Genomic DNA, 26620 nt, shown 5'->3' on the forward strand with positions numbered 1-26620 from the left:
AACTGCTTTTTTAGCAATCCTATGAATCACTAAACTAGTATTTAGTTGTATAACCACAGTTTTTCAAGATTTCTTCACATCTGCGAGGCATTAATTTTGTTGGTTTGGAACCAAGATTTTGCTCATTTACTAGTGTGCTTGGGGTCATTGTCTTGTTGAAACACCCATTTCAAGGGCACATCCTCTTCAGCATAAGGCAACATGACCTCTTCAAGTATTCTGACATATCCAAACTGATCCATGATACCTGGTATGCGATATATAGGCCCAACACTATAGTAGGAGAAACATGCCCATATCATGATGCTTGCACCACCATGCTTCACTGTCTTCACTGTGAACTGTGGCTTGAATTCAAAGTTTGGGGGTCATCTCACAAACTGTCTGCGGCCCTTGGACCCAAAAAGAACAATTTTACTTTCATCAGTCCACAAAATATTCCTCCATTTCTCTTTAGGCCAGTTGATGTGTTCTTTGGCAAATTGTAACCTCTAACCTCTTAACAGAGAGACTTTGCGGGGGATTCTTGCAAATAAATTAGCTTCACACAGGCGTCTTCTAACTGTCACAGCACTTACAGGTAACTCCAGACTGTCTTTGATCATCCTGGAGCTGATCAATGGGTGAGTCTTTGCCATTCTGGTTATTCTTCTATCCATTTTGATGGTTGTTTTCCATTTTCTTCCACGTGTCTCTGTTTTTTTTTTTTTTGTCCATTTTAAAGCATTGGAGATCATTGTAGATGAACAGCCTATAATTTTTTGCACCTGTGTATAAGTTTTCCCCGCTTCATCCTTACATAGGGGACACCTGATTCACACCTGTTTGTTCCACAAAACTGAAACTCACTGACTGAATGCCACACTACTATTATTGTGAACACCCCCTTTTCTACTTTTTTTTTTTTACTAATAGCCCAATTTCATAGCCTTAAGAGTGTGCATATCATGAATGCTTGGTCTTGTTGGATTTGTGAGAATCTACTGAATCTACTGGTACCTTGTTTCCCATGTAACAATAAGAAATACGAGGTCTGTTAGAAAAGTATCCGCCCTTTTTTTTTTTTTTTCAAAAAACATATGGATTTGAATCACGTGTGATTGCATCAGCCAAGCTTGAACCTTCATGCGCATGCGTGAGTTTTTTCACACGCGGCGCGTCCCTCCGCTTTTCTTTCCATGAAAAAAAACTCCTGTAACAGTGGAATGTGCCGAAAAAGTGCTGATGTCCACATCTTCTGCCTTTTGTGAAAGTCAGACGACGTCCCGGATCAACAAAGCCTTCTCGGTGGAAATGATCTGGTTGTTTCAGCGGGTTTGAGCCTGTCGATCGGTGCTCGAAGCGCGGCGCCACTCTCAGCAGTTGTGGGCTGGTCTTTAAACCATCTGGATCACTCCTTAATCTGTGTAATCCCCATAAAATCGTTCCTGAAAGCCATATTAAATTTTCCGAACAGTGGTCCACCTGGAGGTCTCTCACAGTTTCTGGAAAAAAATTGATGCAGCAAAGCTCCCAAATTGTTCAGAACATTTATTCGCAATAAAAAAAAACGATGAGAGGGGTGGACCATTGCTCACACAAAGCCTGCTCACAGGTGAATGACGCAACCGACAGGCGTGAAAAAACTCACGCATGCACACCAGGTTCAAGCTTGGCTGATGCAATCACACGTGATTCAAATCCACATGGTTTTTGAAAAAAATAAAAGGTTGGATACTTTTCTAACAGACCTCCATCCATCCATCCATTTTTCTTCCGCTTATCCGGAGTTGGGTCCGCGGGGCAGCAGCTCAAGCAAGCAGCCCAGACCTCCCGATCCACACCACACCTCCAGCTCCTCCGGGGAAACCCCAAGGCGTTCCCAAGCCAGCCGAGAGATGTAGTCCCTCCAGCGTGTCCTGGGTCTTCCCCGGGGCCTCCTTCCAGTGGGACGTGCCCAGAACACCTCTCCAGCGAGGCGTCCAGGGGGCATCCGGAAAAAGATACCCGAGCCACCCTCAACTGACTCCTTTCGACGTGGAGGAGCAGCGGCTCTACTCCGAGCTCCTCCGAGTGACTGAGCTCCTCACCCTATCTCTAATGGAGCGCCCAGCCACCCTGCGGAGGAAACTCATCTTGGCCGCTTGTACTCGCGTCTCGTTCTTTCGGTCATGATCCAAATCTCATGACCATAGGTGAGGATCGGAACGTAGACCTCGTATACTATATACGTATACAAGGTATACTATACGATATACGTCTGTATACGTAACAGACCTATACTCAAAACCTGGATTAATCTTTTAGTCACATAGCACTACTATTATTCTGAACACTACTGTACAGTCTACGATAGGTGACACATAGCGAAGCACATAACGATAGCCAATCAGAGTAGAGTTTCTGTGAAGGCTCTCATTGTCCAGGTGGTTTCCATAGTAGAGAAGCTTGAATCTTCGACTGGAGTGGGTTGCTTGACGCAGGACGTTTCGCTTCTAATCACAGAAGCTTCTCAGCTAAATTTCGTGCTCTGGTAGTCTGACTTCTGTCTTGACTCTTGTAGATAAGAACAAAACAGAAGCCAGCAAAACCCTGGAGTTTTAAACCTAACAAGACCCTCCTACTGAGAGGCAGACTGCGTTCCCCATAGTAAACAGGGGTCAAAGTGTGTCTCGACCCCCTCCTCATTAAGGCTGGGTTTCAATTGTTTCACATACAATGCTCCTTTCACTCCCCTCTCAAACCATTTCTTTCTCTGGCTATATTTTAACTTCCTTGTCCTCAAACATGTGGTTAGTGTCTTTAAGGTGGAGATGAACCTGCAGACTGAGGTCCACCGGTGCCCTCTCTGCGGTGCTGGTATATCCTTTGTTGCAACGGTTGCTTAGTCCTCACCTATGTAGTGTTCGTTACAGTTTTCCTGCATCTGATAGAATACACTACATTGCTCTGTTTGTAACTAGGATCGTGTCCTTAGGGTGAACTAATTCTGTCCTCAAGGTGTTAGCAACGTTTAAAGTAACTGGGATTTTCTGCTGTCTGAATATCCTCTGTAGTTTTTCCCCTACTCCTGCTAAATAAGGAGAGACACTCTTCTTCTTGGCTCCGTCTCCTGTCTGTCTGGTCTCTTTGTTCTTTGGGACTTCTGCACTTTATCCAGGGATGCACTTACCCAGGATGGTCCCTGTTAGGTTCCAGCCCCTGTAACCCTTATTGGAGCAAGTGGTGTAAAAAAAATGGATGGCTATATTTAGCAAAAAATAAGCATGTCTAAAGCCCTTTTCACACCGGCGCAATTGTAGAGTTGCGCATTGTGGTGTACCTACTAACGCCGAGCTGTGCAGCTCAGCACCGAAGCTTTTTGCTCCCCAATGCAGCAGTAAGTGGAAAAAATTAAATGTTATTTTTTCTGCATAGAGCATGGACAATTAAAGCATGCCATTTAAGCAAGTCCGCGCTTCTCTGCATGCAAGTCTGCACTACCCTGAGCTAATGCATGCACATCTACACACAGCTGTACACTGTGCAACACGGCGCTCCTGTACACATCCAAAATCTGAGTGCGTGCATCCAGAGTGAATCAGCTGGAGGGCATGATCATGCAGCCCACAGCACCTCTGTGTGCTCAGAACAGGTAATCGAACCTCAACTCATAAACTCCGGAAATAGAACAGAAACAGCAGGTCTTGGAGAAAATAAGAGCGGAGACACAGTGCTGGCTCGCTCTCTCTCTCCCTCCCTGTCTCTCTCCTCAAATGCTGACAGGATATTTAAGTATGCTTGTGAGTTTAAAGCGCGGTCACTGTCTATGCGATCACCAGATGCCCTGAGCGATCAGTCTGATCAAACCTGAAATAAGCGCTGTGACTCTTTTAAAGCACAGTTGCTACAATAAGACACCTGACTGCAGTTGACTGCGCTTTAAAAGCTTAAATCATCAGCAGACCTGACTGGAGCAACCAGCGCTTTCAAAGTTTAAAGAGTCGCAGCACTTCATTTACGGCAGCGTTCATCAGGCTGCACAGGGAAGAGACTCTAAACTTTGTGATCTGATGTTATGAGCCGTGACAAGACAGCATTGTGTCCTGCTGTATGTCAGAGAACATGAGTGCCATTTGCTTTTCATTAATCATTTTGAGAACAGAGCACACTTCCACAGAGGCAGAAAATAGCAGCTTTGGCTACATACGTGGCAGTAATTCAACTATAAAAACCTCATGATACAGTCCACTGTTTTCCAAGCGCAGCGACATGTTCTGTACAGTCGGCAGGAATTAACTGAAAAAGCTGAAAGTAAAACATACGGAGCTGAAAAACACAGTACGCGTGCACTCTAAACGCAACACACAGTTCTATGTTTGTGCCGGTGTGAAAGAAGCTCAAGTCTACAAATGCCGTTTTTGACACCAGATAACACCTCTGAAATTATCTACAAGATATCTTACCTCATGCATGCTCACACGCACTTCTGCCTGCAGACTGCTTTAAAATTTAATTAAATATTCATCATGGAATTCCCCCCCAGGAAAATAGGTTCTCTTCATTACAATGAGCTGTAATTTGTGACACGTTTCAAAAACAAACTGACAACATAATGCCTGAGTTTCAGTAGAAATTAAATTGTCACTTTTGTGAAATATGAAAGGCTGTACGGCTTTAAAACTGCATATGTTTTAGAAAAGTTAATATACAAGGCTGTGAAATGAAAACTGTGAAATCCGAGGAAAATTTGCAGGGGGTCTGGGGAGCATAGGCCCGCAGGAGCCTGGGTCTTGGGTCCCGTGGGATTCCAGAAACCAAACTAATTTTTTATCTAACTGTACATTTTCAGCATCTCCTGGAACAAAAAATCTCAAAATTAGTGCATATTTAAATGACCCTGTATTCAACCTTTCATTTGAACCGTCAATGATCATGTTGAAATAACACAATATGACGTGAAAGTAGGACCTGGAATGATTTTCCTTTTAATTGTAAACCAAATTATGCATTAACTTAGAACAATTAAACTACATGAAATTCATGAAGACTGAAAAGACTGTTAAAGCATTTCAAAAACCACAGCTAAAGCTTGTAGAACCATTTGAAAATCATGGTAAAATATCAATAACATACCTTATAGTAAAAAAGCAACATATTCTTGTGTAAATTCCTGTAATCCACTCTAATCCAGTGTCTTTTTCCCATGAAAAAAAGTCTACATCAATAAAAACTCATTTATATTCTTGTGTAAATTCATGTAATCCATTCAAAAGCCAGTCTTTGTTCCAAATGAAATAAAGTCTATGTTTGTATGGATTTACACATAATGTTTTCTAAAATCCTGTTTGAACAGCACAATGTTTATTTTCCAGAGAGAAAAATTCTTACCGTTTTTTCTGAGGTCACAGTTTCATCGCTTTTCCCGTTTCATCTTTCAAATATGTTGATGAAGCCAGCAACAATTCCACCGATTCTTGTGCTTATCAGACTTTTTCAACCAGTCTTTCTCGCCATCTTCTCTCTGTCCGACATCGGTCCGAGACACAGATGTGGTGCACAAGTCTTCTTTTAAAAATTTGAGAGCTCTAAAGGTTTGCGATGTCCACATGCTACGTTTATCTTAAGCGTTGCCGCACAGAGGACACATCAGTGTCCTCCGTAGACTTATAAAACTTGCACAATGTCGTAAAAAAAAAAAAGCACACTTTGCGATAGACATTTTAAAAACTCAGTGACAATCACAATTACCCCCCCTCCTCCCCATGATGAAATCGGCGGATCCGCTGAGTTTTCTCAGCCCTGAATATAAAAAGCCTGAATTATTTAACTAAACACAGATGAAAGAAACAGAAAAACACTTAAAAATATAAAAGAGGCACTAACTTGTTTAGAACTGTTAATCCAGGGAAGCAGATGAAATGGTAGAGAGGATACTCAAAGAAAAGGGCTATGTTGACCTACAGCTAAAAAGCTCATGTGTACTTTAGATAAGATTCAGCAGCGCGTAAGTCAGCAGAGTGTACTTGAAAAAAAACACCACTTCATATATCATCTCAGACAGCGTTAATTATCACTGCCGCAGCAACACCAGCAATACTAAGCGGGACTTTATTGGAGGAACTCAAGCCTGAGACAAACACACATCTGAATTCCAAGTAAAAAATACAACACACTGTAGTTTCTTTGAAGAAGCATTTGGCTTCTGCTTAGTAATCCACACTTTGTCCACCCCCCACCCCCCCCAATCGCCTCACAGAGTCTCTATTCTCCGTTTCACACAGTAACCCTGCAGAACCATCAGCAAAAAGGCAGTGGGAAACAGGATCAACAAAATTTGCTTCTGTGACAGCAAACCCTAACCAATGTAATCACAGACGGCTAAGAGGATATGGCTCCACCCTTGGTAACCACACTGTGTGAACTCGCCATCCGGTTAAACGGTGGCAGTTTACAACAGTCAGGAGCTAATTTCTTTGTCAATAAGTGTTGTTTGCGTAGGTGATTACAGGCTGGCAATCTGCAACTGTTACCTGGGGGAAGGGTCAGTAGCCAGAGGTAGGGCAGTGACAGCAGGATGAGGTGAGGTAAGCTCCAGGTGAGCAGCATGTTGTATGCACAGGACATTTTTGACAAGAACCTGGCAGAGAAACATGTTTATGTAAATATCAATCTTCTCAACAAACATTCAAAAAGAACAGAGGCACTGCATGGTGCACGAGAAATGTTGGAAAACACACAGGAGCAGCACAAAACAGACAAAAACAATCTCTTAAATAAAAGTAAAATGCAAAATACATTCACAGCCTTTCCGGCCTTAATTGAAAGAAATCGCTTGAATAATTTTTTTTGGGGAAAAAAAAAAAAAAAATCAATCAATCAGCCAGGCAAATCAGGAATCTCCAAAGCTGGTGGGGGGGAGCACGGTTCCTACTGGCATGAGGGTTTAAAAAAAAAAAAAAAAAGTCAGAAAATTCCTCAGGTTATAATGTGGAAAATATACACACTAGTGTGTTACCCGTGGGGAACCACGGGCTCTAGATTGGGCAGTGTTTATAAAATAGGTAGCTGACATTTTTAAGAGTGGTAATAAATTAAGCAAAGTTTGTATGAGTTGGAATGGCGTGTGTGCCCAGAATGTTTATAGAACCTTAGACCTCAACAATCTTTAGAAGAACTACTCAACCCTTTTTATTTCCTGTGAATTACGTAATTTGTTAATGTTTTGTAGTTTGATTTTTACATAGACCACAATGGAAATAAGTGTTTTCACTTTGTGTCATTCATGTATTTTTAACGCATTCATGATTATATTATGTACTTACATTGAACTTACTAAATAAAACCACGCACGCATGCACTCACACTTTTAATATAACAATGATTTACTGCTCCCTGCTGGAATGGCGTGTGAGTCCAGAATGTACAGTGAACAAAAAAATAAACACATTTGTTTTTGCTCCATTTTCCATGAGCTGAACTCAAAGATCTAAAAGATTTTTTATTTACACAAAAGACCTATTTCTCTCAAATATTGTTCACACATTTGTCCAAATCTTTGTTAGAGAGCACTTCTCCTTTACTGAGATAATCCATCCCACTTCACATGTGGCATATCAAGATGCTGATTAGACAGTATGATTATTGCACAGGTGTGCCTTGGGCTGGCCACAAAAAAGGCCACTCTGAAATGTGCAGTTTTATCACACAGCACAATGCCACAGATGTTGCAAGTTTTGAGGGAGCATGCAATTGGCACGCTGACTGCAGGAATCTCCACCAGAGCTGTTGCCCGTGAACTGAATGTTCATTTCTCTACCATAAGCCGTCTCCAAAGGTGTTTCAGAGAATTTGGCAGTACATCCAACTGGCCTCACAACTGCAGACCACACCAGCCCAGGACCTCCACATCCAGCATGGTAACCTCCAAGATCCTCTGAGACCAGCCACTCGGACAGCTGCTGTAATAATCAGTTTGCGGAACCAAAGAATTTCTGCACAAACTGTCAGAAACCATCCCAGGGAAGCTCATCTGCAGGCTCATCGTCCTCACCGGGGTCTTGACCTGACTGCAGTTAATCTTCGTAACCGACTTGAGTGGGTAAATGCTCACATTCGATGGCGTCTGATATGTTGGAGAGGTGTTCTCTTCACGGATGAATCCCGGTTATCACTGTTCAGGACAAATGGCAGACAGCCTGTGTGGCACCGTGTGGGTCAGCGGTTTGCTTATGTCAACGTTATGGATGAACTGGCCCATGGTGGCGGTGGGGTTATGGGCAGGCGTATGTTATGGACAACGAACACAGGTTCATTTTATTGATGGCATGTTGAATGCACAGAGATACCGTGACGAGATCCTGAGGCCCATTGTTGTGCCGTTCATCCACAACCATCACTTCATGTGGCAGCGTGATAATGCACGGCCCCATGTTACAAGGATCTGTACACAATTCCTGGAAGCTGAAAACATCCTAGTTCTTGCATGGCCAGCATACCCACTGGACATGTCTCCCATTGAGCAACTGATCTACAACAAACACAATAACACTAATAACACTGTTAAACTAACATGAACCACAATGACAACATTTAAAAACCCAAAACTCCAAACTCCCATGGTGCATTGCAGCACAATGTCCATTGTTCACTGTTACACAAATAATGAATGTTTATGAGTTCAATGGTAGGAATATTGGATTTTGTGTGTATGTTACAAGAGCTAGCACAGTCTGTGAGCTCAATGAAATCGTCGTCCCGCTGTCATTGTTCCGTGTGCGTGCTCACACAATCGAGACAGCACTTGTGCGTGTGTGTACTACAAAAAAAAAAAGAAAAAAAAGAAATACTTTGTATTTTCTCAGTGTAGCAAAAAAAAGTCCAGCTTTTCATTCTAACATCCTGCTAACAACCACCAGAAAGGCTTACAGCACAGTGGATGTGCAATGTGCAGAGTGCAATGGTACCAAATGTATGAAACCAAATTTGCACTCTAAATGGAACCAAATTACACTCTAAATGCAATGCAACACAAATGGAATGAATAATCCATGTCACGTGACATACAAAGCACCAATCAAATGACAAGGATCCACTCAGCCGTTATATAATAGCTAATATCACTAATTTCTCCAAAAATAATAATCCTATCAACTTTCCATTTTCACAACGTTCACCTGTGGTCCAAAATACATAAGCATACCACACAGCAAATGTCAGCTCTCCCCAGTTTCTCTGTGATTGAACCCAGACGCATGCACACATGCACACAGAGGCCACTTGGCTATTATAATATAGATATTTTGTGAAACTTTGCACTGCACCTCTCCTACTGGCATATGACCCTTAATTACGAGAACTAAATTTTTTTTTTTTTTTTATGTTTTTTTGGAAAATTTGCCAGAAAAATTTAATAGAAAGTTCAGTAAAAAAATAAAAAAAATAAAAATAAAAGTTTATTAAACTTTGCACAACGTCTCTCCAAGTGACAAAGATCACATGAGTCTTATTGGCAAGGACTCACTTGAACATTTGTAAAGTCAGAGAAGTCCAAAATGGAAAATCGGGAGGAGTAAAACATGACATTTACCTTTCTACTGCCTCGGTTGTGGAAGAAAATGATAAGGAAGACGGAAAAAGCGAGGAGTTAGGTTGGCAGCGAGGAGTGGTGAGGTGAAGGGTTTAGAGAGGTCACCGCCAGCGCTCTGAGAAAGAGAGCCAACATGGCTGCCGCTGGACCAACTGCAGACTCAGCAGCACAAACGCCAATACTGAAAAGTTGGAAATAATACAAAATATGACAAATAATATAGATAAGGATGAAGACACTGATGTATTAACACCTGTATTTTTTTTCTCTACGTTTATACAGTGAAGCTGTTCAGAAAAACAATGTGGTACAACAAGAAACCTGACAGAGAAAGTTGCAGATAAAAACAGGAAAAAAGTGAATCCACACTTTTGAACTATAAGCAACAAAAGGCAGACATTTGGTGAAAAAGTGGGCATGTGATGAAAACATTTATTTTACCCCCCTTTTTTTTTTTTTGCTTCTGACCTTCTGCCTTTATTGCTTGTAAAATCGGGTTTTATTTCCACATGATCATTTTCACAGTCCAGCTGAACGAACTCACCAGAACACAATTTCACCCGCAAGTTACTCTTCTACTTATCACCACGGTAACAAAAGCAAACAAACTTCAACGCTCTCCAAAGGAAAGCTGCTGAAAGTCGTCCCCGTTACATAAAAACAAAATGCAACATGGATCCGATAATTACGTGGTGATGCAGAGAAACAAATCTAACGCTCATTTTTCTCAGATAATCTTACTGCAATTAAGGTAAAACAAATTGCAGTAAGATTATCTGAGAAAAATGAGTTTATGGTTTTTTTTCTGATTTATTAAGGTAAAACAAATAAATCATAAAATCACCATAAACTCGACAGCACCTTTAGAGTTCACACACTGGACTCCATTTTATTTTATTCATTTTTTGGGGGGGTGGGGTGAAATTCTACACATGGTTTTGATTGAGGGGTCTCATATTTCCACAGTTTTAACCGCAACAAGTTCAACCACACACACATACACACAAACAAGGTGTCAGGTGTACTTGGCTCACCTTGTTTGCTGACAGCTCAGTCATTATAGACTTTTCATTAGCCACTTTTCCCTCGAGGAGGTTCGGAACAACGACCTCTGTGACCAAAACCTGCTTTCATCCAGGTGGTCAAATTCTCCCCTATTACCGGCTCCTTCCTCGCTGTCAATAGCAACCTTGTCACAGTTGAGGTGGCTTCCAGGCGACAGGTTGGTGGAGCGTTTACTTTTACGACCACAAAGTCTCCCACGCAGTTTCTTCTGGCTGTTACAGGGAAAATGGTTCCCTCGCTTCCCCCCACAGAGTCCTGCAAGGAATGAAACTGTTTTAATCAAAGGAAGGATTTGATTATAATATTGCCTCAAAATCAAAAGATCCAAATAGGAATATATAAACATTAAGAAAACCTCGGGAGGCCAAGTGTTTAGTGCGCTTGGTTTCAGTGCGGAAGGTTCCTGTTCAAAACCCTAACCCATGGGGGTCCAAAGTATTTCAGAAAGAGCCAAGAGGGTGGCAGGTTTTCTTTGCAGCCAATGACTCCAGCAGGTATCACTTTGACAGAGTCGGTGGCTGCAAAGAAAACCTGCACCATCTTGGCCCTTTCTGGAATGCTTTGGACACCACTTGCCCTAACCCCTGCCGCATTTCTCCATGTAACGCAGAGTTGTGTCATCCGGCTTAAAACTTGTGCCAAATCAACATGCAGATCCACCTCGATCTGTTGCAGCAACCCTGAGTGAAAACAAGGGAGCTGCCGAAGGCACTCACAATAACATTAGGAAAACACACAAATGCACCATGACGCCCGTGTAGCTACAATATAACCTGACTGTAATAACTAGTGTTAATGACTACTTTAAACATGTTTTTGCTATTTTGCTACCAACTATAAGTTTCAGGTATGCATTCCTGAAGTATGTAAGTCTGTATGGCTAACTGGATCTTGCTAAAAATCTCCTATCTACAACCCCTGGCAAAATTATGGAATCACCGGCCTCAGAGGATGTTCATTCAGTTGTTTAATTTTGTAGAAAAAAAAGGCAGATCACAGACATGACACAAAACTAAAGTCATTTCAAATGGCAACTTTCTGGCTTAAGAAACACTATAAGAAATCAAGAAAAAAAAATTGTGGCAGTCAGTAACGGTTACTTTTTTAGGACCAAGCAGAGGAAAAAAAATATGACTCACTCAATTCTGAGGAATAAATTATGGAATCACCCTGTAAATTTTCATCCCCAAAACTAACACCTGCATCAAATCAGATCTGCTCATTAGTCTGCATCTAAAAAGGAGTGATCACACCTTGGAGAGCTGTTGCACCAAGTGGACTGACATGAATCATGGCTCCAACACGACAGATGTCAATTGAAACAAAGGAGAGGATTATCAAACTCTTAAAAGAGGGTAAATCATCACGCAATGTTGCAAAAGATGTTGGGTGTTCAGTCAGCTGTGTCTAAACTTGGACCAAATACAAACAACATGGGAAAGTTGTTAAAGGCAAACATACTGGTAGACCAAGGAAGACATCAAAGCGTCAAGACAGAAAACTTAAAGCAATATGTCTCAAAAATCGAAAATGCACAACAAAACAAATGAGGAATGAATGGGAGGAAACTGGAGTCAACGTCTGTGACCGAACTGTAAGAATCCGCCTAAAGGAAATGGGATTTACATACAGAAAAGCTAAACGAAAGCCATCATTAACACCTAAACAGAAAAAAACAAGGTTACAGTGGGCTAAGGAAAAGCAATCGTGGACTGTGGAAGACTGGATGAAAGTCATATTCAGTGATGGATCTCGAATCTGCATTGGGCAAGGTAATGATGCTGGAACTTTTGTTTGGTGTCGTTTCAAACGAGAAAGATGAGGTGCCTGAAGAGAACATGTAAATTTCCACGTCACTGATGATATGGGGCTGCATGTCAGGTAAAGGCACTGGGGAGATGGCTGTCATTACATCATCAATAAATGCACAAGTTTACGTTGATATTTTGGACACTTTTCTTATCCCATCAATTGAAAGGATGTTTGAGGATGATGAAATCATTTTTCAAGATGATAATGCATCTTGCAATAGAGCAAAAACTGTGAAAACATTCCTTGCAAAAAGACACATAGGGTCAATGTCATGGCCTGAAAATAGTCCGGATCTTAATCCAATTGAAAATCTTTGGTGGAAGTTGAAGAAATGGTCCATGACAAGGGCTCCAACCTGCAAAGCTGATCTGGCAACAGCAATCAGAGAAGTTGGAGCCAGATTGATGAAGAGTACTGTTTGTCACTCATTAAGTCCATGCCTCAGAGACTGCAAGCTGTTATAAAAGCCAGAGGTGGTGCAACAAAATACTAGTGATGTGTTGGAGCGTTCTTTTGTTTTTCATGATTCCATATTTTTTTCCCTCTGCTTGGTCTAAAAAAGTAACCGTTACTGACTGCCACATTTTTTTTTTCTGATTTCTTATAGTGTTTCTTAAAGCCAGAAAGTTGCCATTTCAAATGACTTTAGTTTTATGTCATGTCTGTGATCTGCTTTTTTTCTACAAAATTAAACAACTGAATGAACATCCTCCGAGGCCGGTGATTCCATAATTTTTGCCAGGGGTTGTATATTGTGCTCTTGTTAAGACTTTATCATGAGCATCAAAGTATAAACTGTGACTGCCACAAGTCTCCATCTCTTTTATCAACATATGAGGGTCCTAATTTGAGTATTCCAGTTTAAACTAGCTTTTAGCACATGACAGAACCTTTTTTGATCACACACTAAGCACATGTCATGGGAGGACGGCCCTTCGTTGCAGTGAGCCAACAGAAACTGGCTGCGAGAGTGAGTCCACTCATTGTAATGGGATTCTCTTGTGTCAGGGTCTCTTTTTCTGACCGGGTTCCTGTGTGAGCTCTGGCGGTTAAAGACCCAGGTCTATCTGACTTCACCTGAAATCTAGCAAACTGTATCTTTTGTACTTGTAGTTTTTTTTTAATGTTTTTTTTCTATTGAGGACAGGACTATTAAAGATCCAGGACTTTACAACTGGTCTACTTATTATCATTTTATTTACATTTTTGATTACTCTACTGAATATTTTAATGCCTCATTATTTGTTCTGTATTATGTGATTTGTATTACAAATAATATGCACTCTTGGAAAGCTCTGGGGAGTATCTATAAATTATTAGTTTCATCATCTCTTCGTGTGAATTCAAAATAATTTACAATTAACAAGGTTCCTAAAAAACTGAGCCAATCAACACATCTGAAAACCTTAAAGCATTTCAATAAACAGACTTGATAAATAACTTAACTGATTGATTATTATCCCGCCTGAACAAAGTACTGGAAGGTGACACAATCAATGCACTGTAGGTCCGTCCGAATATCTACAACCATATCTCTAAGGCCACTGGGCCCAACTTAACCAAACCTGGCACGCAGGTAGTCCCAGTAGGGGGAATGAAATAGTAACAGTGACCAGAACTGCATATTGATTAGATCACAAGGTCAGTGAGTGCAAAATGATGTTTTGGTTCACAGAGATTATATATAACTTGAGTGAGGCGTAACAAATTTCAACAACCTACAACTAACACCTAGCACGAACTAGCACCATCTAGGTACCACATGACCTCAATACTTATGACAAAAGGTTATCCAGAACAGAATTTTACCCAGAGCTAAGTGGAGATTTGCCAAATCACAGCTTTTTGTTAAAATATTTGTTTGTTATTTATCGGCTGATAGACTTGTTTCCTAATATACTAATAATTTTGGCATTATGTATTTAACAGCTATTGGAAACAGACACAGAGAGTGCCGGAAACATACTTGTAGCCTGTTGCCTAACGTACACATACTAGTTCTGCTACATTTGTACTAATTACTGCCTGCAGGGTTGTATGGACTTGTGACTGTGTTGTGTTTTAGAATGTAACTGCTAGAAATAAATAACAGAATAGCCATTATTTCTCAGATTTTTTAAATATGTGTGCAGAAATCATCTCTCTCTCACAAACCTCATTCACTGTGTACCTCGCTTGGCCATCTCTCTCAGCCTCTTATTTTGCAGATAAATCCATAAAATACATACATACATACATACCTGCATATTGTGTGTGGAGGGATGACTGTGTTATTTGTGTTTTACAACGTAACTGTCATTCAACAATCAGAAACCAGCACTTGACTTCTTTGATTTAGTATCTTTTTCTGTGTGGCTTATGTTGCCTCACTGACAACCACACCTACTCTTAATCAATCATCAAGCTTGCATTCACTAACCATCCAGCAGCTGGCAGACATGTCTATGGGACATTACATAGGAGGAAAAAAATAAAGTTGCTTTTTGGATTGATCCGGTGCGTCAAAGTTGAAGAAATTTTTAGTAGATTTGCTCTCACTATATGCACTTTTAATTTGTTCAGTTCAAAGATGGTAGCATTAATTGTTTTTGCATTATCAAGTTCACATACTGGAGGGGATGGATTCATTTATGCATCTAAAAGCCACTGCATTAAAAAAATATTTGACTAGGCTTTCCCAAAACCCTAGAGACAGTGAAATGGTATCATGCTGCCAGGCTGCAGAGGTTTGAGATTTCACACCCAAACCAACTTTTCAAAATGCATATTTTGTGGTTTTATTATTAATAGCAACAGCAATAATGTTTCTAACCTATTTTCAGCAGTGATCTGGTTATGATAAGTTTCTGCATCATGACCAGCCTGAAAACAGAAGTCATTCAGACAGTTCTATAGGCTCTGACGGGGGGCGGATATATATATATATATATATATATATATATATATATATATATATATATATACACACACACACACACACACACACACACACACACACACCCAGGCCGATAGCTGAAGCCTACACAGACCACACTACAGCAGCACAGAATTTAAATCCACAGACGGTTTTGTCAGTGATACAACAGCACTGTGTCTTATTGCAAGTGTCACGACAGTGTGTCATTCTGCAACAGGAAGGTTTACGTATTTCACCTGCATGATAATCCGATCATCCCGTTTAGGCACCTTCAGCTAACAGCTGCTGACATCAATTTCACCACACACGTCTTCCCTTCCGAACAACAAAGTTAAAAAAAAAATCTAGAAGTACACAAATTACTTACTGTCTTTAGTTTCAGCGTCGTTGTTGTCCTCTAATCACTAAATTAGGTCGCTGCTGGTACAGCTGATGTGTTCTCTGTGACCGCCGTGAAGCTTCTCATCGTGAAAGTGCTGCTTCCTGTGGTGGGTTTTCAAAATAAAACAAGGCGGCGCAAAAAGGAAAAAAACAAAACAAAACAGAACAGCACCGCTATTAGGTAGTAATATAATTATCGTACATTCTATTACATCATTTTAATGTTGAGTTTTTTTTGTCGTTTTCCCTACAGCTTTTAAGTAAAACACAATTTCTCATCTGCGCCACCTGCTTCATTTTTCGCACGAGAATAAATCAGCAAAATTAATTTTACCTTTTCCCTATTTATGTTATAAATAGCAGCAGAAAAAAATGGGGAAAACGTATTTTCTGGCGAAATACTTCAAACAGGACGTTCTTCGTCATTGGCACGCTGTCCAAAATGGTGCCGGCGCGTCGCAAACATCTTTGTTCTGAGTGGCTCTCGCCTATTGATGGCCTGTTCTGATTGGTTCGTTGCGCTGTTGTTATGGTCGTGCCTCCAACAGAGTCGTACGGGGTATTTTCGAAGGGAAAGTTGTGAGTTTTGTGAATAATTGGGGTTTTAATTTCAGGTTTTTTCAAACAACATTTTGCTTAAAATGACTCGGTAAATCCGTTGAAAAGTGTAGCGCGATGTGGTTTCACTGATATCCGGTGCTTTCTGTTTTTGTTTTTTGTTGTTGGTTTCGACGTTTTGTTTTTTTTTTGCTCCATAAGATTGTAATGGCTGAAAGCAGCGATCTTCCCCCTGTTTGTTCTGACACAGAGGAGCAGGCGGCTGCAGGAGGAGGTTTGAGTGAAGCTCAGGAGGAAGTTTTGGACAGATGTCTTCATGCACTCACACATGCAAAAAATGACAGCCACACTCTGGCTGCTCTTCTGCTGGTACGTGTTTACACTGTGATTAAAAAAGTTATTGATTTAGGATTTTGTTGTGTTTTCAGAAGAAGAAAATGATATTCCACATGACTCAGTGCCTGTTTTATAGTCGGCAGTGCTTCTTTACAGCCTGCGATTGACCAGTCTGCTCCCTAGGACATCTTGAAAATTTGCGGGATCCTCAGCATGCTGCTGGACATCATAGCACTTTTGTGATTTCTAAGGTTGTGTTATTGACTTATAAGGTTGTTCATGGACTGGCGCCATCTTATCTGGCTAATCTGGTGGAACTTTACGTGCCGGCCTGGGCTTTGCGGTTGCAGGATGCGGGACTTCTCTGTGTTCCCAGGGTCAAGAAGAAGTCAGCAGGTCAAAGAGCCTTTTCGTATCGTGCACTTGCCCTGTGGAACAGTCTTCCTGCAACCGTGATGCAGTCGGAGTCCGTGGACATTTTTCAGTGATCAATTTTTCTCTTTCTTATGAATAGTTTTTATTTTTATCTCCGCCAAGGAGGTTATGTTTTCGGTCGCGTTTGTTTGTCTGTCTGTCAGCAGGATAACTCAAAAGGTTTTGAACGGATTTTGATGAAATTTTGTGGAGTGGTTGGAAATGACAAGAGGAACAAGTGATTAAATTTTAGTGGTGATCCGACTCACGATCTGGATCCCGATGCTAACGCATTAGCATGTCTATGGCATTTTCAATGTTAAAAGTTAGCATTAAGCAGTTGCAGCTGTCATCACGTTCGGGTGCATTTGTTTTCAAATTGTAATATTTCTTAAATTTATTTTTGTTCATATATTAATAATCTAATGATTATTATATACAATTTTAGAGAAAGAGACAAAAAGAAATAGATTACTGTGCCAAGGAGGGAATCTCTTGGCCTTGTTTAGAGAAGTGTTTCATAAATGTTAAAAAATTCATATATTTGCAGTTAGTTGAATAATAAATTGAATTTTGTCTCTTATTTGTTTTTGTCTATAAGCACATGCAATATCAATATCAGTGCTCAGATGACAGTAGCTTCTGGGAAAGGTGCAAGTTGCAATAAACTGATGCCAAGCGCTAAGGTATCATGCTATCCAGTCACAGCAGATGAAACTTTTTTTACTACTGAGCAGACATCATTGTTAGACTTTTTTAGGTTCAATGATTCTACGGCGTGTATATGTTATGGCGTCAATGACCCCATGGCCTTGGTGGAGGTTTGCACTCTCTGAGTGCTTCTAGTTTTTTAGCTGTTTTTAATTATGTATTTGAAAATTTTAAATTCATTTAATTGTTTATTTAAATTTTATGTCAAATTGTTTCATGTAAGGCACCTTGAGATGGCTTTTGCTGTGATTTAGGGCATTATAAGCTAATTAAATTGAATTAAATTGAATTGATAGCACTTACAGCGTATAGCCTTATGCACAAGTTCTGAGGCAGCAGAATCTCTGACTTCTTACCAGTGAATGAATACTGGTGTCTGTTGGGTAGCATGATGGAGTCCATCAACCTGCGTGCCTTTGTCAGTACAGAAAAGTCAGCTGTGTTTGCAGAGGATGATGATCTTTGTGGAATCAATGCATACCATGTGTGTAGCACTTGAGAAGATGAGTGAGGAGTCAGAGTGTCTGGATTTGTGATTGACCTGGATCAAGAAGAAGCTCCAGACTTTCAGTGACTTCTTGGACTTGGACAGCATCAGTGCAACAGTATGTAGTGAAAGTGTTGAACTTGTAGCAGAGCTCTCAAGTGAGATATGCTCAAGGAGTTATATTCCACGAATCTTGTGTTGCCAGTTACAGCGAATAAATGTTGGAGTATGTCATGCATTAGCATGAGAGCGTGACAACATGTTGAGTCTCACGTCTAATACGTGAGACCTGAGAGCTCTGTTGTAGACACATTCACGTATCTTGGCAGTAATGTTCATGTTTCTGGGTCCTTGGCCTCTGAGATAGAGAGATGAGGCATGAGGTCACTGTACAAATGTTGAGACCATTTTAGGAGAACGAAGGTCCACGTCTTTACGGTCCTGGTGCTTCCTGTGTTACTGCACGGTTGTGAGACTTGCATGCTAACTGGTGACCTAAGATGATGACTGGATGGATACCTTTGGTACCAGGCCTTTTTGGACACTCAGGTGAGGGGTACTATTACACGCACTGTGAGGGAACATCAGCAGTGAGGTTTTGGCCATACAGCATGCATCTTGCTGGTGCTGCAGTGTTGAGAGCCAAGATGACATTTGTGTTTCATGGCTACTAAATTTTTGGTTCTTCCTGTAAAATAATCAACTGTTGAATTGGAAATAGGGATAAAATTGCAGTTCAAATCCTAGTTCACAGTTGATAGATTGATTCTGTCATTTGTTTTTCATCCCTTTCTTGTCAGATCACCCGCCTGTGTCCAGCGAGCCAACTCGATAAACTGACGTTGAGGCGCATCTTTGAGGCTGTGGGTCTTAACCTTCCAGCTCGGCTGTTGGTGACAGCAGTTAAAGGCAGTGACACCGCTGGTTTGCCCCTGCAAGAACTCCTTTCACTGGGAACTGCTCTCTTGGCCGCCCTGAGCACAGACCCAGACATGGCGTCACATCCACAGCTCCTCGCCTCTGTCCCACTTCTGCTGGGCATCTTAGCAAACTGCCCAATGTTAAACCAGCAGAAAGACAAAGCCGAAGAGCAGAAGCAAGCTACAGAGATGGAAGGAGACCCGATGAGCAGACACCAGAAAGTGAAGTCCACTCAGGATTGAGCATGGATGAGTCTGAGAGAGAGTGTGAAACCAACAACCAGAAGGGGGCAGCAAATGGAGCATCATTTCAGCATCCCACACCATCCTGGAAGCCCGATGAAGCTGTGGCCGCAGACTGCTACCAGGTTCTGTTTGCTGTGTGCGCCTCACCCAGAGGTCCTGACCAGCTGCTGAGTCGGGGTGCCGTTTCCGCTCTGTGCCAGTCGCTGGAACTCAACCAGACCTGCAGCCACGACAAAGGGCTTGTGTTGCTGAGCAGCCTCCTGTCTGGGAAAATGAAGGATAAAGTGTGGCGCAAACATTCAGCAGAACTCCTCAAGCTTCTGCTCAGACTCTCCCAAGACTTCTGCCAAGCCACAGACCAGACCCGGTTGGATATGTGTACCCAGCTGGTGCACTTTCTCCCCCCCTGTAGGAATGCTAACACAGTCTGAGGACCTGAAGGAAGCAGTGACCCACACGTGGAGAGCGTTGAGACCCATGATGCAGTCCAGGTTGACGCAGAAGCAGATCCGGCAGATCCTGATCCTCAGTGCGTGTCTGCTGGATTTGTACGGGTGGGATCTGGTGGGGCCGCCGAAGTTCTGCTGTTTACTGGTGAACCGGGCCTGTGTGGAGGTCAGAATGGGTTTGGAGGAGCCTCCTGGTAAAGAGATGAGCCCGGAACTGCAGCACACACTCACAGGTAGTTTTATGATGGTATCTTTATTTTAAACACATTTTTGATGTTTGTTAGTGAATCTAATAATACTGCCTGTTGGCTCTCTCTCTACCTGAGCATTAATTGCTTAAATCTTTGTCTCATTCTCAGCCTGTTACCGTATCATGGAGGCAGCAATCGAACAGGCCTGCAGTGTCGGAGTCACGCAGGCTTCCGCGCCTCCTCCGAGTGGCGCCTGTGCACTCAGTCTGCAGCAGAGCAGGCAGGTCCTGAAGGTGCTGGAGGAGGCCTTCTCTGCTGTCATGTACCGCTTGCAACAGGTGAAACGATAAATTGTCACATTCTGTCGGTAATGCATTCACCAGCGTTTACGATATCTCAAAAAGTCATGAACGGATTTCAATGAAATATGGTGAGCAGATCGATAACATTCCAGGAAATAAGTGATTCAGTATTGGAGGGGATCCGGAATATATTCTGGAACTGAGATCCAAACGAATGTTTGGAACATAGCAACATTCAGTTCAAAAAGCTGTGAGAGGATGTTGATTAAATTTGGTGAATAGATGGATAATAACATGAGGGATTTTATTTTGAATTTGGTCCGGAACATATTTTGCATCCAGAAGACGTTTTGAGCATTCAGAAACATTTAATTTGAGGTTCTACTAATAATGAGCTTCCGTAACATTTTGTGAGTAAAAACTCAAACGTTTTGAATTAATCTTGATGAAATTTCATGAGCACATAGATACATTTTTAGGAAACAAGGCTCAGTGTTAAATGCAAGTAAATGTGGGTATTTTGAGTGCCTTCTAGTTCTTTCACATTTGATTCTTCCATGCTCCTGAATTAAATTTGTTCTATATTTTTATTTTAAACTCTAATTTAAAACATTGATTGGGTTATAAAACAATAGATTGTACATAGAGTTTTAAGCAACTGGGGGGTTCCAAGAGCAAATCAGTAAATAGTTATGAATAAAAAAAAAAAAAAGCACTGACTGTGTAATTCTTTTATTTTGAAAGTCCACACCTGAAGTGTGTTATCATGATGTCTATTTGACTGGCGCATTGCCATTTGAGCATCAAGGCTAGTGGCCCTCTTGTGGCCTTGACGAGGTACTGTACAGTCATAGTAAAGCTGATTAACTCTATTACAGTGAGGTTTTTCAAAATAAAACATTGATATTAGAGGTATGATCACTGAAGGATCAACTGCTCTCAGGTCATATACTGACCCAAATCCCCAAACATCGTAAGAGGTGTTGGTGTTATTTTATTTATATTATTAATCTTGCTTCATTACTCTTTAAGACTGTAACCCTCATCAGAACCCAGATCACATGCTTTCTAACAACTTCTCCCATTGTGGTCAAGGTTGATCCAAGTCACCATGGTGACCCTTTCATTTTTGCTACGTTCCGTTCCCTCTGCTCGTGGCTTGCTGAGGAAACGTCTTGCCTGAAGGAGGAAGTGACGGCTCTGCTGCCATTTCTGATCGGCTACTGCAGGAGCCACCTGCAGGGAGACAGCCAGGGGCGGGGCCTCTCTGACTGGATGACCGACATGTCCGTCAACCAGGAAGGAGGAGCTTGGACAGGAGAAGAACCTCTGAGGTAAAGACGCCAATATGACCCAAACTTTATCTCTTTGCTTTGAGGTGAGTTTTACTTTTGCTTTGAGTAGATGTTGTTCTCTCACTTTGTATTTAGTGCACAGCCTACTGGCAGGAGGTGTTATTGCAGCTTTTTTAAATGGACTGAAATACAAGTTGTTCACATGACAGATGCCTCAAAATTCTGTGTCTGTCTTTTCATTTTCTCCTGTGGTCTGCCCTCCTGTCAGGTATCTCCTCCCATCGCTGTGCCACTTGTCAGCAGAAGAACAGCCCCGGAAGGTGCTGCTCGCCCTCGACACGCCCAAACTGCTGGTGGACTTCCTGTCGCAGTGCTGGAGCTCCCTGAGGAGGAGCGGTGCATCATCGGCCGTTTGTCCCAGCATGGAAACTGCCTGCTCAGCACTTCTCAACTTCACAGTCACAGAGCCAGACCAAGTCAGGTAGCCGGGTTACCACAGACCTGATCCTCCTGCAGGTGTCAGGGCCAAGTGAAACTTGCAGACTGAAGAAGTGTAATTTGTTCCACCTGCTTATTAACACTTTATCCGTCTTCCAAATTTCTTTTTCTAGGACTGACCCGTGTTTCAACACACTGGAGGATCTTTTGAATGAAGCACTTCCTGTTTTGGTGCACAAACATCAACTTCTGGTCCTTGCAGCAAATTGCTGCACTTTAAGATTAATGATCGGCAGATTGAGACCGGCTCCGACAGGTTAGTGCGGTTCTGCTTAATCACACACTCGTTAGTAGGGTTGGGTATCGAGAACCGGATCTTTTCAGGTGTCGTTAAGAAATGATTTGATCCACTGATATCAATAGTCTTTTTGCTTAACGATTCCCTTATCAGTCCTTCAGAGCAGCCATTGTTTTTGAGGGTGTTTGTCCGGAAAATGATCATTTCTCTACATTGATTGCAGACCCTGCAGCGGTTCTGTAATCAACCGTTTCTGCAGCGCGACTCCACTTTGAAGCGTGAACCAATGAAGCAGTGCTTCGATCCGCTGGCTCGTTGGTTCTTTGAGTCGCTGCTCTTCAGAAGCAGCAAGTCCACTTCTTAACACCTCTCAAAGCCATTAAAATATGTCAATCGTGAGTCACTTTTGTGTACATTAAAGTCACTAACTGGGACTCATGTCTTGTGGCAACCAAGAAACGAGAATCGTCCGTTCACAGAGCTCCAAACGCTGCGCGGCTCTGAGCCGAGACAGTGTCCGGTTGGAATTAATAACTTCAAAACGAATTACTGCTTTAAATAAAATGGCACCTCTTTCCAAATGCTGTAATACAGAAATTAACTACAATCGAATAATAATTTTTACCCCCAAAATGAGACATTTGGCATTCTTTATGAATTATATCCTGACGTGCAGCACAGTCAGCTACGAGAACTCAGCTCAGATTTATGGAAAGACATTCATGCCAGTAATGTCTGAAAAGAAATGCTTTTGACAGAAACTACAGATTTTGTTTATTTCTATTTATGTCCAGAGATCAAGGATCTGCCATGTAGACTTTATTATGGCCAGAGTTTAAGGATCCAGTGACCAATTTCATACTTATTTACTTTAAGACTCAATAAAATGTTGTTGACATAGAAAACCTGTACAGCCTACTTTTAGTACACAGAAAATTCACAAGAGGTATCGATAAGGGAATCGATAATGGTACCGATATTGATTAAAATCTTATCAATACCCATCCCTACTCGTTAGTAATATGTAAAAACTCAAACTGACCTCAGGTCCATCCACTGACAAGCTTAATGACTTTTTGTGATAAATTTTTAGACCTTTGGACCAACGAACACAAAAAGGACAAATGCCATCAAGATTTGTTTTCGGTGCACCATCTTTACTTTTTATCAAAAACTGTTCAATGAACAGTTTTTCAAAAAAAAACTGAACAGTTTTTGCTTTGCTTGAGCTGCTGCCCCCCACGACCCGACTCCGGATAAAGCGGAAGAAAATGGATGGATGGATGTTCAATTAAATTTCCTGAAATTTGGTGGGGAATTCCATGGGGGCCTGTCTGGCCATGGAAGGTTGTACTTGTGGATTAAATCTTTCTGGGTCCCCCAGAGCTGCCCACAAGGGCAATCAAAATCAGAGATTTCGTGCTTATAAATTCATTGCTGGCAAACTGTTTATTAACTTTTCCTTTAATTTGGCATAAAGATTCTTTAGGAGGCTACCTACAGACAGAGAAATGTTTATTGTCCTTAAATCCTTATAACGTGATGACACCCCCCCCCCCCCCCCCGGACCCTGCAAAAGGAAGAGGGGGTGTCATTGTTCACATTTTTTTGATTTATTGCAAAAAATCTATTCATAAAACCTTTTTGAAATTTGGTGAAAACAATCCTTGGGTGACTGCCTGGTTATGGTAAGTTGGACTTTGCGATTGAATCCCTGAAGGGTAAACAATTTCAGGTGAATCCATACAAATTACTTACTTCATGCCATTTTCCCCATATTTTTCTGTTTTGTCCAAAGGACTTCAGGGTCTTTTGACACTTCTTTTTTTATGATAATGGACTAGATGTTACAGGCAGCAGTGGCCTTGGACCTTCGTTTTGGAAAGAAAAAAAACTGATAAACAAGCTCATTTCAAGCTACATGCAACTTCAACAACATTTGCTCCTAATTTCTATCATCCACATGATGATAAGGTTATTCCCTGCAACAAGCCCAGACACGTCCAGGTGGCAGACAGCTTTATAGTGGATTCATTAAGCAAAACAAACTGGTTTTTCTGTTGATCCTGTGCATCAAATTCAGTCCACTTTAATTGTTTTGTCTTCAGTATTTTCACTTTCAATTTGGAGAATTAAAGGATGACGGCAGGGTGCATATCTCGGCTTTTACCGATGCGTCCACTTCCATCTCTTTGAATTTTCTAGGTGTTGCGGAGGCCAGCCAAAGACGCTTCTTCTCCACTGCTCTTCTGTTTCTCCAAGCCGCCTTGGACTCCAGCTCCAGCCCTGGACCGGTTCGTGTGAGTGTCATCTGGGACAGTTTTTGGGACAAAGCTGCAGAGCTATGGAGGTTGGGGCTGCAAGCTCTGGGAGGCTGCATCCGGGTGCAGCCCTGGATCACTGCCCTGATCAGAGACGAAGGTTGGCTCAAACGCGTACTTGCCATCATGTGTCAGTGTAGCGCGCTACCTGACCAGCACACACGGGAGGCGCTAGAGGAAGCTCTGTGCGCCATCGCAGACCAGTGCCCGCTGTGCAAGCAGGAGATCACGGAGGCCATGATGACATGTAAAGGAGCTTTGAACAGTTTGGAGAAGCTGAAGAAGTCAGTTGGAGTAAAGTGACACCACACTTTGGGGAAAAAAAAAATCCACGAATACAAAGAAGAAAAATCCATTTCCTTAAATTTACCCTCAATATGAAGACATGTTTTCTGTCCATTTCAAGGTACATATCATTTGTGAAACATTTGTGTTTGTTTGTTGTGCTGCTCCTCCCAGCTCCTTTAGCTGATTTCCACCCAAGTGTCTGTGTGCATGTAGGTTAACTGCCCTTAAGGTTTTGTTTTGGCAAAGGTCAAGGTCATTGGGCTCAGTTGTCAAAATTACCATTTTCCCTCTGATGACCACAGAACTTTGCACACATATGTACGTGAGTTCTGTCTTCATGCCCGCAGTTACGATTACCTACTTAGTCACAATAAGAGACAGAAAATCTGAGGTAATTTATTATAAGATGCCAAATCATAAATACGATCTGCTTGGTCATATAATGTGATTATGAAATATGAGATACTAAATCAAAATTACATTCTACAGTGAGCACCAGTTGATTCAGATCTGTGTTGGGAGGATCGAAACGTCACAAATGAACATTGAAACAGATATGTGGATTTAAACGGAATGTACATCAGATCATTTCCAGTGAAGCTGTGGCTGAAACATACAGATTGGAATTTTCTGTCATTCCGCTTCATCCCAAGTCCATTTTAGCACTTTCCTGTGAATGGAGGTAGTAGTCATCATCACTACACATAACCAGCCTCCAAAAGGAGCTCTAATCCTTCTGTCTGAAAACCAGATTAAGAACTTTTTCTTTTTCTCGCCCTCTTTTTTTCCTTGCTCTGACCATTTGCGCCCTGCACAATGCGTTACATCTTCTGCTAAAGCAGAGCGGTGCAACACAAACACCCGAACCCTGCCAATTTAGCATTTAAAGCTATAGTGTGTATGATGTAATGCCCTCTACTGGTGAGGCTGCAGATTGCACTATGCATGATTTTGTCTCCCTTCACATTTTCACTTCTTTGGCCGTGGGGATTCATGCTCCTTTGCCTTCTCTTGTAATGATAAATATGTGATCATCTATTTCATCAAAATGAGGGTTCTCAACCTTGTAAGCCTGCGCTAGCAGCTACAAGACAGCGTACAGAAGAGCAACCACCAATTCCTCTTCTTTATTCTTCAGTCTTCTGGCCGCACAGCACAATGCAAATGCCAGAGTAAGTATGTCCCTTTTGGGCTCCTGTATCACGTCGATATAACCGGCTCATTTTGAGTTTATGAAAACAAATTGATTCATTGCTGCAGGTAATTAAACACAAACCAACAGATGGTTATGAATACTGCATTCCATTTTTACTAATAAACACCCCTAAAGCTTACACACTGCAGCTATAAGGGGCTGACGTAGTTATTCTAAGAGCCTTGCTATGAAGAAGCTGCACAAGAGCGCCACCATCAGGGGTTTGTTGCAAAAATAAAAGCACTTGACTGAGGGGAAAAACTGTAGGCTACATCCATTTTCAATACCTGCTTACTCCAATTAAGAGTCATGGGAGGCTGGAGCCTATCCCAGCAATCACGGCATGAGGTGGGGTGCACCCTAGACGACACCAGTCTGTCCCAGGGCCACATATAGACAAACAAACAAACCCATTCACACTTGCACACACACCTATGGGCAACTTAAAG

The 26620-nt window shown here is 41.7% G+C and overlaps 1 protein-coding gene and 1 pseudogene across 1 annotated transcript; one reads left to right on the plus strand and one right to left on the minus strand.

Annotated features, from left to right (window-relative positions):
• The window catches only part of LOC117501490, a 32876-nt pseudogene extending 22012 nt beyond the window's left edge, over positions 1 to 10864 (minus strand).
• Positions 10865 to 16301: 5437 nt separating this feature from the next.
• Positions 16302 to 25075, plus strand: ncdn (neurochondrin). Its single transcript, XM_034161010.1, is given in 9 exon segments — positions 16302 to 16649; positions 19029 to 19335; positions 19338 to 19795; positions 19797 to 20076; positions 20203 to 20372; positions 21432 to 21670; positions 21900 to 22112; positions 22243 to 22385; positions 24573 to 25075. Coding segments are annotated over 9 exon segments (2391 nt in total). The 5' UTR covers positions 16302 to 16487; the 3' UTR covers positions 24992 to 25075.
• Positions 25076 to 26620: the final 1545 nt, after the last annotated feature.

The sequence above is a fragment of the Thalassophryne amazonica genome, chromosome 20 (assembly GCF_902500255.1).
Source record: "Thalassophryne amazonica chromosome 20, fThaAma1.1, whole genome shotgun sequence".
Taxonomy (NCBI): domain Eukaryota; kingdom Metazoa; phylum Chordata; class Actinopteri; order Batrachoidiformes; family Batrachoididae; genus Thalassophryne; species Thalassophryne amazonica.